The 16,041-nt window shown below is 36.9% G+C and overlaps 1 protein-coding gene and 2 non-coding genes across 3 annotated transcripts in view; 2 read left to right on the forward strand and 1 right to left on the reverse strand.

The window, feature by feature from the left end:
* Window positions 1-153: 153 nt before the first annotated feature.
* LOC138335817 (U1 spliceosomal RNA) lies at window positions 154-317 on the reverse strand. Its single transcript, XR_011210333.1, has one exon. It is a non-coding gene; the product is annotated as a U1 spliceosomal RNA (small nuclear RNA).
* A 736-nt stretch (window positions 318-1,053) lies between these two features.
* Trnad-guc (transfer RNA aspartic acid (anticodon GUC)) lies at window positions 1,054-1,125 on the forward strand. Its single transcript has one exon. It is a non-coding gene; the product is annotated as a tRNA-Asp (tRNA).
* Window positions 1,126-2,949: 1,824 nt separating this feature from the next.
* Window positions 2,950-16,041, forward strand: part of LOC138335165 (sodium-dependent proline transporter-like) — a 29,609-nt gene continuing 16,517 nt past the window's right edge. Inside the window, exons 1-2 of the mRNA XM_069284128.1 lie at window positions 2,950-3,456; window positions 14,988-15,122. Of these exons, the coding sequence (XP_069140229.1) occupies window positions 3,321-3,456; window positions 14,988-15,122 (271 nt within the window). The 5' untranslated portion in view covers window positions 2,950-3,320. The remainder of the gene's footprint in view (window positions 3,457-14,987; window positions 15,123-16,041) is intronic.

Genomic DNA, 16,041 nt, shown 5'->3' on the forward strand with positions numbered 1-16,041 from the left:
CAGCAGCGTGAGGAGGGTTATTTACAGTGCGTTTTGGTTAAAAAATTATATATGTAAGATTTCTTATAGTGAAATTCAACAATTACGGCAAGTGGATTGAAATTTTGATAGAAGGCAAGTCTGTTTGGATCTTTTATTTACTTTGATTATGGTCAGGGGTTAGCGCGAACGCAGACCCCCACACTAAAAAATAGCGTACCCGAGTAATCCGCATTTGGGATTATCGCAGGGTTCAGCCCGACCGGAGTGCAATGGAAGGGCCTCGACCTGGGGGAACCGCCTTGCTGATCACGGTATCCCCTGTACCAGGTAAGTATGATTTCGTAACGTGCATTATGGTTTATCAACTAAATGTAAAATTGCTTAGAGCCATGCTAAAATATTTACATATCCAAATAATTGACTCTATTTTTGAATTTATTTGCTTTCCAATTAAATAATAATTGATAACCTTTGATATATTTTATTTTATTGTATAATGTTATGGAATTCGTTTAATGATATATTTTTATTTGTCACGTAAATTACACCTTTTGTGGTAAAAAAAAAATAAAACCTATAATTCAACACAAGGGAAATAACTCTTTTAAACTTAGCTTGATCTCAAAGGCATTGTGAATTATATAAAGTGTTGGTAGTTTGCATTGGACTTGAATATAGGATGGTTTATTCTCTCTTTTTGAACGAAATTAAACATTTATTTAAGATATGTATTTTAATTTGATGGGTCAGAGAGGCCTCCGGCCTATAATATGAAGACCTCTACGACAGGTAACAGGTAACAGGAATGCAAAGAAAATCGGCCATCGGGTTTTACGACGAGAGTTGTCTTTCTTCGTAAACCTTTTACAAATAACATTAATTTTTCAAAATACACAAATCAATATGTCTGATTATGTCTATTTAAGTATTCATTTTGATATTTTAGGTATTGGATATAAATGATAGAAAATATAAAGTACAAACTTAAACAGAAATTACTTACCAGTATCATAACCACGCAATAAAGCAATACAGGTACTTACTCAATTTACTTTCATGTCTTACATATCGTCCTCGGTAGTATAGTGGTAAGTATCCCCGCCTGTCACGCGGGAGACCGGGGTTCAATTCCCCGCCGGGGAGGACATTTTTTTTTTTCAAATTTCATTCCAAAATCTACCTCACCGTTTACCATTTTCAAACATTAGAAACAAATAAATAAATTTATTCATCTTTTGATGATTCGTACATATAATATTAACATATTTAATATTTATAAATGCAACTCACAATTCTTTATGTCGTTTCCAGATCAAGATAACTCAATTCCATTAATTCTCTCCATTCAATTACAATGTCCTGATGATTTGACGTTACATAAATATTAAAGATATAACATAAGTATAGACAAGAACTCATGTGTGACTCATATGTACAATAGTTGACGTTACATTTATATTTACATTTTCACTGCAGTCCCTCTATGTAACCTTACCAAGTGCAGTTGGCAGTCATAAAGGCTATGAACTTCAATCGCTTTATCAATGACGTGATTATCATTGCGACGTCACATAAGTATTGTCATATAAATAATATAAATCATGCACGTGCGCATAAAGACCAGTGCTCCAGATAACTTTTGAAGGGGTGGATAATTGTTCTCGCAATTCTGAAGGAGAAGGGTACAACTCTGATTTCTGTGCAACCCGAAAACTTAACAGAGATATTTCGTTAAAAGTTGCATGGTTGTAGTATAAATAATCGATAATAAACTATTGTGCAAATATATATCTGAAACAAGAGAACAGTTAATGTGTACTCTTAAAAATGACTGGAATTTATCTGATTTGACAAAATATCTACTGATTTTATTTCTGGATGTAAGCGCTCATTCTTATTGGGTTGGGTAATACAAATATTTGCACGAAAAAATTGTACTCGTTCATATACTGTAGGCTTTTTGTCTATACACAGTGCTAAAGTGACTCTCTCTCTCTCTCTCTATACACAGTGCTAAAGTGACTCTCTCTCTCTTTCTATACACAGTGCTAAAGTGACTCTCTCTCTATACACAGTGCTAAAGTGACTCTCTCTCTCTCTCTCTCTCTCATATATATATAATTGTATACGTCCCTCTAGACCATGTCCTCATATGACCCTACTGATGTAGGTAATGATATCCCACTAGACACATGTCGTAATATGACCCTAGTTGATGATGTCCCTCTAGGCATTTGTCCTCATATGAATGATGTCTCACTAGACACATCTCCTCATGTGAATGATGTCTCACTAGACACATCTCCTCATGTGAATGATGTCTCACTAGACACCTGTCCTCATATGAATGATGTACCACTAGACACATGTCCTCATATGACCCTAATTATTGGTCTCCCACTAGAAACATGTCCTCATATGATCCTAGTTATTGATGTCCCACTAGACACATGTCCTTATATGACCCTAGTCATCGATGTCCAACTAATAACATGTCCTAATATGACCCTAATTTTTGATGCCTTACTAGATACATTTCCTTATATGACCCTAATAATTGATGCCACAAAAGACACATGTCCTCATATGACCCTTATTATTACGTTAGACACCAGAAATATGTCCTGCTGTCTATCCTTGGGAGCCGTGACCCTACATGACTCTAGTTATTGATGTTCAGCTATGAACATGTGTCCTTTGACCCTGGTTCTGTATTCTCGCTTGAAACACCTACTTGACCTCGTTATGACCTTTTCTTTCATTGTCCGTTGATAGTTATTTCTAGCAAAGTGTGGCATTTGCTACAGACAAAAGACAAGCCAAAACAATTGCGTTGCATTCAGCCAACTTGCCTTAGGATACCATCGTGATTCTTAAAAAATCGTTCTTAGATTCAATTGCTAGTTTTTTTGCATGTTGGCACGTCTATTGGTGCGGCATTGCAGCATTTGCTGGCGCGGTTTTTCTTCCTATAGAGACTTAGCATGCCATCTCACCTTGAGCTATGTTGTTGTATGTATCGATACTCCCCCGCCGAACCGACAGTGACAATCGTTTCGTGCACGGATGCGCGTGTCCCATAGGATTTGTGGTCGGGATCCCGGTAGTGAGCATGCGTAGTGTGAGAAGCAAAGTTAAGCGTGATTCAGCTGCTGCTGCTAGCCTACTATGAGCAATACTCGAGTACATCAATATTGACTCAGCACCTGGTATTGGTATATTGCATGTTACGGGTGGATGTAAGACAAAGCTGTGTGCCATTCCGGGTGGATTAGTAGCGAGTATTTCCGAATTTCGGTAGGATTAACAGCGTGATAGTGTTTGGTTTATTTACTACAATGACGGATACGGTACTAACGGAGCCGGCGAGTTCCGGAGGCCGGTGGAATCTACTGCAGTTTTCATTAGTATGTTGTTTTACTGTGGGGATACACGGAACTACAAGTCTTCCTCACTTCTCCTTCATACACACAGGTAAGATTTGATCATAATAAAACTCTATATAACGGCTTTCTGTCATACCTCATCTCAAACCTTCATATATTGACAAATCCCCATCAACCTCCAACTTCATTTTGTTACCGACAACGACATTTTATTACAAACAGTCACCAAATCTTTGTCCGTACGTTTTCATTTTCGTAATATTTTTTCGACCCTCGTCCGTTACATTTGCGATATTACATCCAAAGTGCTGCATCCACTTATTACGTCGTCCTTGACCTTTCAACCTCGACATTATACCCTTGAACTTTTGACATCGACATAAGATCAAATTTAATTTACTTCTCAGCATAGAAATACGTCATATTCTTTTAACCTTTTGACTTTTCAACGTTAACAAACATTTTTAACCTTTAGATTTAAGCCAATTTACTGTTAGTCGTTGGAATTTCATTTTAATATAATCTACCATCACAATACCGTACGTACTTACTAATCTACCGTGAAAGTACATATGTACTTAAGTAGATACATTTGTAAAAAAACTCTTATGTAGATACATCTGTACAAATTTCTTATGTAGATACATCTGTACAAATTACTTATGTACATACATATTTACAAATTTCTTATGTAGATACATCTGTACAAATTACTTATGTACATACATCTGTACAAATTACTTATGTACATACATATTTACAAATTTCTTATGTAGATACATCTGTACAAATTACTTATGTACATACATCTGTACAAATTTCTTATGTAGATACATCTGTACAATTTACTTATGTACATACATATTTACAAATTTCTTATGTAGATACATCTGTACAAATTACGTATACACATACATCTGTACAAATTTCTTATGTAGATACAATTGTACAAATTGTTCGTAGATGTACTTGTACAAACTAAATGTACATGCTACCATCAATCGACATTTAAGCATTATGAACCGTAAACACTAAAATCTCATTCCCAAGTCTTGACCAACATCATGCACATCATTCCAAATATAATTTCACCTGTAGTAATTGTTTCTACAGCTTCCGCGATAAAACATAAACCTAATACAGGACTATTTTATCGATCTATCCTTCATGATTCATGGATATGTTCTCCTGATGACAGTACCTACATTAACGGTAAGCTGACTCATATTCCTAACATTAAACCGTTAGCTTGTCCATAGACCCAACGACCAAGAGAGCGCGGCGCCATCTCCATACGACCCTGTATGGTGTAGTGGTTCGTCGATGCCACACATAATCAAATAAAGATACATTTTATGGACAGAGCCATTGGAGCAGATAATTATGACTAATTCAACTGATATTGAATTAACGATTGAATATTTCTGTCATCAACGGGCCTCGGATAAAACAATTTCGATCGATTTGTTTTAGTCTTGTCCCGTCTCCGTAGTCGGGCCAAAACACCAGTCGTGTTCATTTCCTGGACAATGCCATCCATTACATGTTTTGACGGAGGTATTGTGTTTCCCTATAGCCATAGTCATGTGCATGAATTAATATGGCTTATACTACTTTACTACAATACTATCGCTAGAATTCAAATTTTTTTATTATGACAGAGGGAATTATTTCTTTTGTTGTCTATTACCAATAAAATCTCGACTGAGATCATTTAGCTTCTCGTTTAGAGTTTAAGAAATTATATGCCATCTGGGGTCAAAGGAAACTCGGACAAGAAGGTCATTTGTTTATTCATATTGCATACTGCATCACCGAAGAATTATTTCGCATTTTGGATATCTTAGCATTTTCTTTCGTCCGCCAAGGTTTAAAAGGATTCGCACCCCTATCCGGCTGCTGTTTATTTTTGCTGTCCTGTTACAAAAATGGCGAGCTTGCCAAATGTATGTCCCAAGACATTACTAAACATAGACATACGGCCTTCAAGGGAGCAGGTTTTAAAATAATGGCAGGGTTTAACTTTGCATATGTCAGTGACCATAGGTCTCTCAAATTAGTGGAGTTCGGCTGTCGATGTTTAGAATCCGAATTTGGTCTCATAGTTTTTTTTAAACAATTTATAACATTTGTGTTAAATTAGTAATTCATACATTAACTGAATGACACATACACAATCTCTTCTGGACTAACAATGCATAAGATATTGGCGTTCTTCAACAATAGTGATAAAATCCAGGATAAGTGTCATTGTCACTATATATGTGACCTTGTGGGATGTGCATGTTCTGTGAGATAGCACTATAAAACGAGTTCCGCTATCACAAAGAGCCACAACACGAACATACCGCAGTGTCCCAAAACACACACGCACTTCACACCCTGGTTGATCGCACTACGCTACGACTACACTTACCAAGTGTGGCTACGCTACACTTATAAGTATACGTAGCGTTATTAAGTGAAAAGTGTGGCGTTATCCATGGATCTCCGATGATGCTACACTGGATGCTGACCTTTAAGTGACTATGGTTGTTGATTGGACGTTGATCTAATCAACCAACCAAACAATCGACCAACCAATCACAACCAACCAATCACAACAACCAATCACAACCAACCAAACAACCAACCAATCACAACCAACCAACTCTTTTCAAGATGAATACTTCGCTGCCTTACCCGCCATACCAAGACAACACTTATATAAGCGTGATAATAAGTGAGAAAACAGTCATTACTTACGCTAAAACAGCACAATTATCATGTAGACAAAACATATGTCTATATTTAGATTACAAATGGCATTTGCTTTCCAAAAACATTTCCTGACATTTTCCCGTAAGACGAACACCGGAAATGAAGCCTTTCAGTTCAGCAGTGACGATGTCTGTCGCCTTTTATATGGTATCCCTGCCATGCATGAACATGTAAGTAATCATGGCTGTCGCCTGTCTGTGTGGTACTGTCAACAGACCTGGTGGCTGTGAGCATCCAATCAGTGTTAATTCAACGGAGAGACATATTTTACTAACGGGATGGCAGTCAGTATCTAGATCGTGCATGGACTCTGAGCGCGATTGAATAGCAATTGTCCTATGAGATATTGTGCCAAATTATCTACTCGGTCCCATTGTATATTATAACAAACTCTTATTTCTTCCTTTAATTTGTGCGTTTGCTAGCGTTCATTCTATTTTATACATTTTCTTTCTTTCTTTCTTGTTCTTTCTTTCTTTCTTTTCTTTCTTTCTTTCTTTCTTTCTTTCTTTCTTTCTTTATTTCTTTCTTTCTTGTTCTTTCTTTCTTTATTTTCTTTCTTTCTTTCTTTATTTCTACATTTTATAGTTAGAATACCATTTTGATGATATATCCACGTGACCACGACTAAACGTCAATTTTCCATATACATTATTATACATGATTTCTTTCTTTCTTTCTTTCTTTCTTTTCTTTTCTTTTCTTTCTTTCTTTCTTTCTTTCGTCTTTCTTTCTTTCTTTCTTTCTTTCTTTATCCCACTGAAATATCTGGAAAACGAACACACATTATTATACACTATTTCTTTCCTTTTTTTCTTACTTACTTTATCCCACTGAAATAGACTATCTGGAAACCACCCAAGCGAGCACACATTATTATAAACTACTATGTATTTCTTTCTTTTTACTTCATTTTCTTACTGCCTTTTCTTTCCTCATTGTTGCATTCCACTAAAAATGATAAACTGGATTTAATCCTATTAAAGACATTCTCAAAATAATAACATGCGAATTGTGAAATGTCGAGAGACAACATGGAAAGAATGACATGGCTACAGCAGAGAACAGAAATGTGTGTGATACGTCACAGTAAGTGTATGACGTACCACACAAGTTTACATGTTTACGTTGTCCATTTGCCATCCTCGATACTCCAGGGGTTCCGATCACTTACGATCCCCATCCCTGGACGATCCCATAGTAAAACTGAAGGCAGCTCAGAGTAAAAAATCTGAACCAATCACAGACCAGCAAAAAAAAAAAAAGAAAAAAAAAACTTTGAAGACTACAGAGAGAACAACGCCATACTTTTAAACCACACAATCAACCATAGTGTACCGTTATACGGCTCTTTTATTGCACATCAAAGGACTAAATTACCTGTTCTGTTGCCACCAGCTTTACTTTGAGATAGTCCAGGGGTGTCGTAAGTGATCGAAACCCCTGGAATATCTACAATGCCCATGTGACTACTATCAGAGCAGAGGCGTTTGGCTCTAAAGACTTTTTTCTCTCTATATATATATGTAATGTAATAGTATTACATATATAGAGAGAAAAATGTCTTTAGAGCCAAACGCCTGTGATCAGATTTGGAGAGATGAACAAGAGGCCGACACAGTGAAGTAGTTTGTATCCTCAGAAACGTCACCATTAACCCGCTGATAATTACCATGTCATAGCAATGAGATTAGCTGTCTGGGGCCAGCAAAGCGGCAGACTTTGGCCTATAGGTCGGTTTTCCCGTGGCAACTCTGAACTCAACAACGTGTTTAATTTCAGCGATGAACCCGTATATAAATCAAAGCTGTAAATATTGATTACTGTCAGCGATGAACGCGTGTACAATTGAAACTTCAACACATATATACATCTGTGTATTACAGCACTCTCGATATCCCAGGGGTTACTATCACTGACGTTATATCCACCTCTGGACTATCTCGTAGTAAAACTAGCGGCAACAGAAAACACAGGTTATTTGATCTTTTGATGTACATTAAAGGAATTTTATAACGATACACTGTGGTTGACAGTGTTGCTTTGAAGATGAGCGTAGTTCTCTCTTTAATCTTCAAATGAAGTCTCTGCAGACCTGTGATTGGTCAGTTTTTTTCTTAACCGCCTCCAATTTTCACTATGTATTTGCGTGAATTAACCCTATAGCGTGTTGTTATGTAGTTTTGATCTTGTAGTATCATGACGCGCCAGTAAGATGTGAAGTTTCATTTCTTTTTTATTGAATATGAATTTTCGTGAATATAGCCTATGGCGTGTCGTCATAAAACAGCGAGCGCTCCTAAACTAGGAACACGTATTCTCAGACACGTAAAAGTATGTAAATGAGTTTTGCATATGAAAAATGCTTGCGTGATACATAATAGATTAAAATGTCAAAATGTTCAAGGTTACCATGGCAACTGAGTTGATTTCATCTAAGAACCTACATGCCATTGATCGCGAGAACGCTGCTGGTTTCGAACGCATGTGTTTGACGTGAGGAAGATCCCGAAGTGTTAATTCTGACAAGATTACGTCGGGAGCGAGCGAAGAGAAGATGAGTCATCGGATTGGTCGATATAATCGATAGTCATTGAATCGTAGTCTTGACGACATGCACGTACATGTCTGGTTGTCAGGTTTCACGTCTTAACATTATGAATGGTGCTAGCGGAAAGTCGGAGTACCGATAGATAACCATCGCCCGACATCCAACACATTCGATCAGTGTTCAGCGTTTGCCAGGCGAATTGGCTACACAAAGAGATAAACATAAACTGTTACCTGATTTGAAAAATCCGTCGTTGTATTGTAAGCCAACTTAAGAAGCATTACTCTTGTGGAAAATTTTATAGTTGAAATAAGTTTTTTACACTGAAGATGATTGAGGATGAAAATCAAAAGTAATCTAAATATATATTCGCATTTATAAACTGTTTCATTGCATGGAAATATTCTGTCTCTGAGCTGACATGTTTAGTTTCCAGCAGATCTTAGCGTTTAATTCGAGGTATAAAAATAGTACTATTGACTAACAATGGTTAATGATATTGTCTGTGTAGTACATTTAACTAATTGGACTTCTCTGAACTATTGATTTAAGTTCTATCATTTCTTAAAAGTCAATGCTCAACTCGGGATATCAAGCTGATAGTTATTTAAAACAAATATGGAATTACATTAACAAATATACGTGCTCCCTTCTTGTTCACATGTAGTGCTTTGCATTTTATAACTACGGCAATTTTCTTAAGAGTTTACGGTAAAGCGTATATAGAAAAACAATAACGTTGAGTTTGCATTTTTTTAATTTCCAAGTTTGATAAGATTTATGATATCGTGATAGTCCATGACATTTCGCCATGCGCTCCTTTTTACGACTCCAGATCGATCGCGCTTGCAGTTTTTTGGAGGGGGTTTTAGTGGCAAGAGCAACGGACGTGACATTTCATCGATCGATAATCGTGTGAGGATGTAATAGTAGAGGGAGGGGGTGTGGGTGAAGGAACATATGTCTCAGATTGAGGGACCGGATCGATACCCAGGGCAATAATCCCGTGTAAAGATCGGGATCCCACGGGACGCCCACAAGGCGCTTCTGTTACGTTTTGTGGCCGAACACGGATGTTTCTGATGGCTGTTGTTTCTGAAAACAAGATTACGGCTTCAGTCACGGGAAATGTGAAGCCTGGTAGGCTCTTACTGTGTCAAACATGCTTTTGAGTTTTGAAAGCACGAAATGAAATAAACTTACGACATTATGTTACAATCCATTTTACGTTTGTTTTCCCTAGAGATATGGGGCCATTTCCGAACATCGTTCATTCTGTAACTGCTAACCAGATATAAATGGTGCAAACATTTTGTATGAAGGACAACGTGACGTTTTTACCCAATATTTTTGTCGGCGAATTAATCAGGACATTTTTGTCTGATTTACAATTTTTTTTTGTTATTCAGGATATTCTTTCTGCTTTTGATAACAACTCGTGCCAACGTGACGTTTTTACCTAATATTTGTCGGTGAATTAATCCGTGTGACATTACTTCTTGTTTGATTAATTTTACTGTGTCTGATCAATAATCATTACAACAATCTCTCTCGTGTGTACGTGTTATCTTAGAACACCAATCTTGTGAGGGACGCGACTTTCAAGAACATCTTTCTCGATGACGTCATTGGGTTTATCCTATCTCAACCTTATTAGCTGGAGATCAATGTGTCTGTTGCAAGGAATTAATTTCAGTACAACTTTATTATACTGACAGTTTAATTATTGTTAACCTCAATCTTATGATGATGTCGTTACCACTGTTTATCGACTTGTAACAGAGCATGATTTGATATAAACATGATCACTCTACGCCAAGTATCGAACTCATGTCCTCAGGTACTAGTCTGACGCTCCACCAATCCAACTAAATAGAAATCTAGCCGAGAGGTACATTGAAACATTGACATGTTATTGATGGTTTCTTCTGGATTGGTCTATATCGTATTATGGTAGGTTGATTTTGTGTCCTATTAACCGCTAGGGTCAATTTAGGCCATTCTTCTCTGCTGTATATAATGCGTTGCATGTATGAGTATACCTTCACAGTAAAACCTGCCTTAGCGACAACCTCTGTATAGAGACCACCTGATATACAGTAAAACCTGCCTTAGTGACAACCTCTGTATAGAGATCACCTGATATACAGTAAAACCTGCCTTAGCGACAACCTCTGTATAGAGATCACCTGATATACAGTAAAACCTGCCTTAGTGACAACCTCGGTATGGGGACCACCTTATATACAGTAAAACCTACCTTAGTGACAACCTCTGTATAGAGATCACCTGATATACAGTAAAACCTGCCTTAGCGACAACCTCTGTATAGAGATCACCTGATATACAGTAAAACCTGCCTTAGTGACAACCTCGGTATGGGGACCACCTTATATACAGTAAAACCTACCTTAGCGACAACCTCTGTATAGAGATCACCTTATATACAGTAAAACATACCTTAGCGACAACCTCTGTGTAAAGTGTAAAGACCACCTGCTTAATATGACCATTATTCTAGGGTCCCAGAACTCAACACAATTCAACCTGTGTATAAGACCACCTGACTTTAAAGACCATTTTCCTCTGTCGCTTGGATGGTCATTATACGCATGTTTATTGTGTTTAATGGAACTTAAATGAAAAAGTATGGATAGCCTCTATGTCCATATCATGTCGATGGCTTGAGTTCCAAATACATGTTGTCCTTTAGATGCTTGTCCAATAGTTTAAATATAACTGATTTTTTTTATTTCAACAAAATTTGATTTCAATTAAATAGAACTGAAAAGGGATTAAACAACATGTAAGTTCTCTCCCTGTTGTATTGCCATTAGCAACAGGACGGGCAACGAACAAAATCTATTTCTTCAAAATTTAAAACACATAAAATTGCTAACTATCACTGTCGTTATATCATCGTGAAATCACTCCTCGATATCACATGGGTTACTATCACTGTCGTTATATCCACAGAGAAACCACTCCTTTGTATAACATGGGTTACTATCACTGTCGTGATATCCACCGAGAAACCACTCCTCGATAACACATGGGTTACTATCACTGTCGTTATATCCACCGAGAAACCACTCCTTGATATTATAAGGTTTACTATCACTGTCCTTATATCCACCGAGAAACCACTCCTCGATATCACATGGCTTACTATCACTGTCCTTATATCCGACGAGAAACCACTCTTCGATAACACATGGGTTACTATCACTGTCCTTATGTCCACCGAGAAACCACTCCACGATAACACATGGGTTACTATCACTGTCGTTATATCCACTGAGAAACCACTCCTTGATATTATAGGGTTTACTATCAGTCTATCACTGTCGTTATCCACCGAGAAACCACTCCTTTATATCACATGGGTTACTATCACTGTCGTTATATATACCGAGAAACCACTCCTCGATAACACATAGATTACTATCACTGTCGTTATATCCACTGAGAAACCACTCCTTGATATTATAGGGTTTACTATCAGTCTATCACTGTCGTTATCCACCGAGAAACCACTCCTTTATATCACATGGGTTACTATCACTGTCGTTATATCCACCGAGAAACCACTCCTTGATATTATAGGGTTTACTATCAGTCTATCACTGTCGTTATCCACCGAGAAACCACTTCTTTATATCATATGGGTTACTATCACTGCCGTTATATCCACCGAGAAACCACTCCTCGATAACACATGGGTTACTATCACTGTCGTTATATCCACCGAGAAACCACTCCTTGATATTATAGGGTTTACTATCAGTCTATCACTGTCGTTATATCCACCAGAAAACCACTATTCTCGGTATTCCAGGGTTTACTGTCACTGTCGTTATATCCACCATCCTTGATATTCCATGGGTTACTATCACTGTAATTATATCCACCGGAAAACAGCCATCCTTGATGTGCCATGGATTACAGTGATAATAACCTCTAGAATATCGAGGATGCCAAGCGAGCAAAGCACAGTTAAAAAACCCACCAAGACTGTTGTTCTTGGGGAATATTACTTTCAAAACACGAGCCAACAATATAATATCATTGATGGCTTTCTTCACCTACAATGTAACTCCATATCCGATTTTCCGCAACAAAATTTGTCTCAGACTTTTGTTTCAAATTCATTTCTGAAAATCAATACATTTAGTACATGTAGGTTTTGGAACTAGAGAGGTCGCTACTGCCAAGTAACAAAAGAAGTGTTCTAACAAATAAAACCGCCACTGGGTTACATCTCCAGCTTTCCTTTCAATAATTAATCGTTTTGATTCTGTGTGTTGATACCCCCTTAGCTGTGTTTTTATACACGAAATAAATATGAATGATCTCTAATCGACGTCACTACAGGTTGTCCTACACCAATATTTTGTTAGAGAATACCGGAATACGCATGATTTATCGCTTGATAGCAATATTCTCACAATGTCGTAATGGTGGGTCATTTTCGTAAGGATGAAATTTTCGCAGGGATGAAGTTTTCGCGATTTCGCGGGACATAAGTGTGGTCGCGAAAAAGATATCCGTGAAATAATAGATACCTATATACTTTCATAGGAATATCTCGATATTTCAATTATTCAATTTAAGTTTATATAGCGAATATATTTTTTTGAATCGACAATTACGATACTGTAGACTTTTACGATACTGTAGACCTGACCAACTTTTTTTGTGCGAAATCGTGAAAATAAATCGCCTCGAAAATGTTTCAAATACATATATTCTGTATTTGCATATTACAGAGTTATCTGCCCTTGCTGGCAGGTATTGAATATAACGTCATATGTTTTGCGAGCGTAACGTCATATTTTTCGGAGGAAACGCTCCCAAAATAATGACGTAACAATCGCTACCTACCCGAAGGGAGTTAACTCTGTAATATGTTAAAACGCGAAATTAAGCTGTCGCAAAATAAAGTTTGTTTACAGTATGTGTAATACACAATGGGATGGATGGCTTGCTTCTTTAGACCTTAAAAACAACAAGAGTTTCCATTTATATGTAATGCAAAACCTTAGCAACTCCATACAATGGAAATCTGACCCGTTTAACATCCTCCTGCTTTGCCAAGGTATAAACATAGTTTATTAATGAACATGTAGAGATTCAATTTAGTGCTAATTTGTAGGCACATCAATAAGTTATAAGGCGTGTGAGCGGCGGGTCGATTTTAACCATGCTCTCAGACACGTCCAGAATTCAACAAGCTAGCCTCCACCTGCTGATAACCGATTTTTGCGTTTTATTTCTGTTTCTCAATCTCCATTACTGGGGATACTTGAGAACAGTCCTTAGCCGTGCACTAGACTTGTATGACATTAATCGATATATACGTTTAATTAATGATGTAAAAGGTAATGAAAACAGATTATGGTTTTAGGAGTGGGCGGTGTAAACATGAATTAGAAATATTTTGTTTGAGGCAACAACTCTAAAGAGGGAAAATATTTTACATGAGAATTATCGTTGTTATCAAACGATAAAAACAGTAATTTATCTATTATTCCGTTTTATCAAAAGTTATAGTAGTCTAGTTTTATCTTTTGAAGATAATATTCAAAGATTGACTTTAATAGATTCTTTCTCTCTGTTATGAGAAGCAGTTTAAGATTTTTGTTATATATCAAATCAGTCCTTTTAATTCTATTTACTGAAGATAATCTTTTCAAAATTTCAAATTTATTCTTGGACACTTTTTTTTTGTATGAAATCATTACACTATTATTTCAGCCAATCAGAAGCAATGTTTCAAACGGCGGCGCCATTTTTCCTCTATGAGCTGATAAATATTTTTTTTAGATAGGGTTGGACCACAGGGACCTGGCACGATTTTTTTTTTAAATTACAGTATACAAATACATTGTATATTATAGTATCAAGGATACTAGAATATATATATAAATATATATACTGTTGGAAAAAAATTGTGCCAAGTCCCTGTGGGTTGGACCGAGTGTAAAATATTTGTATTTCAAGTATTGACGTAAAAATCCTGACGGACCTGCAGCTTTTGATACGAGTCTATACTAAGGGTTTTTGTCAAGGCTTGTCTAAAAACAATACATTATCACAGGATCTGTCATTAATTCACACAAACGATTAACTAAATCCAACACGTCGAACCTTAAAAGAAAGAACGTTTGCTTAGTTCATCCAGACGTTTGATGCTTAGGTGCTAATGTACAAGTAAATTAAACACTATATGACCATGGCCCTTGATTTGCTATTTTGATGACGTCACATGCCCTTTCACTTATTTTTGGTATATTTTCTAATTCCAGAGGTGTTTCTCATCGCCTACTATGTTTTGCTCATCCTCATCTGCATACCAGTCTGTTACGTACAGATCAAGCTGGGCGCCATCTACCGGCGGGGAATTGTGGGAATCTTCAGCCATCTTGTTCCTATACTCAAAGGTGAGTTTATCAAAACAACAACAAAGTAGGCCTTATCACTGTGATAACATTGACTACAAAATCACCATCATCGTCTAATGAGAACATGACATTTACCGATATTTATCCACGTGGCGTATGTCATCATTGAAAAATGGCACGCTTGACATCGGGAACTCCCTGACACCCTTCACTTTCTTCCAAATTTACGGAAGCCCATTGATGTTACATGAAGCCTATGCTGTTTAGGTGTTTCGCGGAATTCCGTCTTTGCACAGAGTTACCTCCCTTGTGAGTAAGCAATGATTTTTGTGAGTGAAATTTTAGTCGTTTTCTTTGAAAAGTATGGCGTTTCGCTTGTTACATAACGTCATAGCCAATACCTACCCGCAAGGACGGACAACTCTATAATATCTATTTACAGAATATATCGGTACGCTGTCTATTAAAATACCTATTTGGTTCATATCGTATTACCTTGATTAATCGTTTCGTTTGATGACAAGGTTTTCGTGTGTTTCTTGCTCTTGTCGTGAAAAAGGCAATTTTCATGCGTAATTAGCAACACTGCCATAATACTCGATAAATCGATTGTATTAGAGTTATTTTTACAGTAAACACTAAAGAAATGCTGACATAAGGCAATTTATCAGAACATCAACACATTACCATCAGAAATCATTGTCAAGTAGCTTTTGTCACCGGCATTAATTTGGTTTTACCGCCAAACTTCTGCATGTAATGACTTAAAAACCCTATTGGATTACGTTTTATATTGATTAGACTGTAAAACCCAGACAGAAATGGAGCTTGCGGTCTAAAAACCCCGTTGTTATGGCTTCGTACGTACGTACGAATATGGTATTTCACTGTGTGAGGTAAAGGATTGCAGAGAACATCTTTGAGAAAACGTTTCAGCTTTATCGAAAAGTGAGTTTGT

This window comes from Argopecten irradians, chromosome 11, assembly GCF_041381155.1.
Source record: "Argopecten irradians isolate NY chromosome 11, Ai_NY, whole genome shotgun sequence".
In the NCBI taxonomy this organism is placed as follows: Eukaryota; Metazoa; Mollusca; class Bivalvia; order Pectinida; family Pectinidae; genus Argopecten; species Argopecten irradians.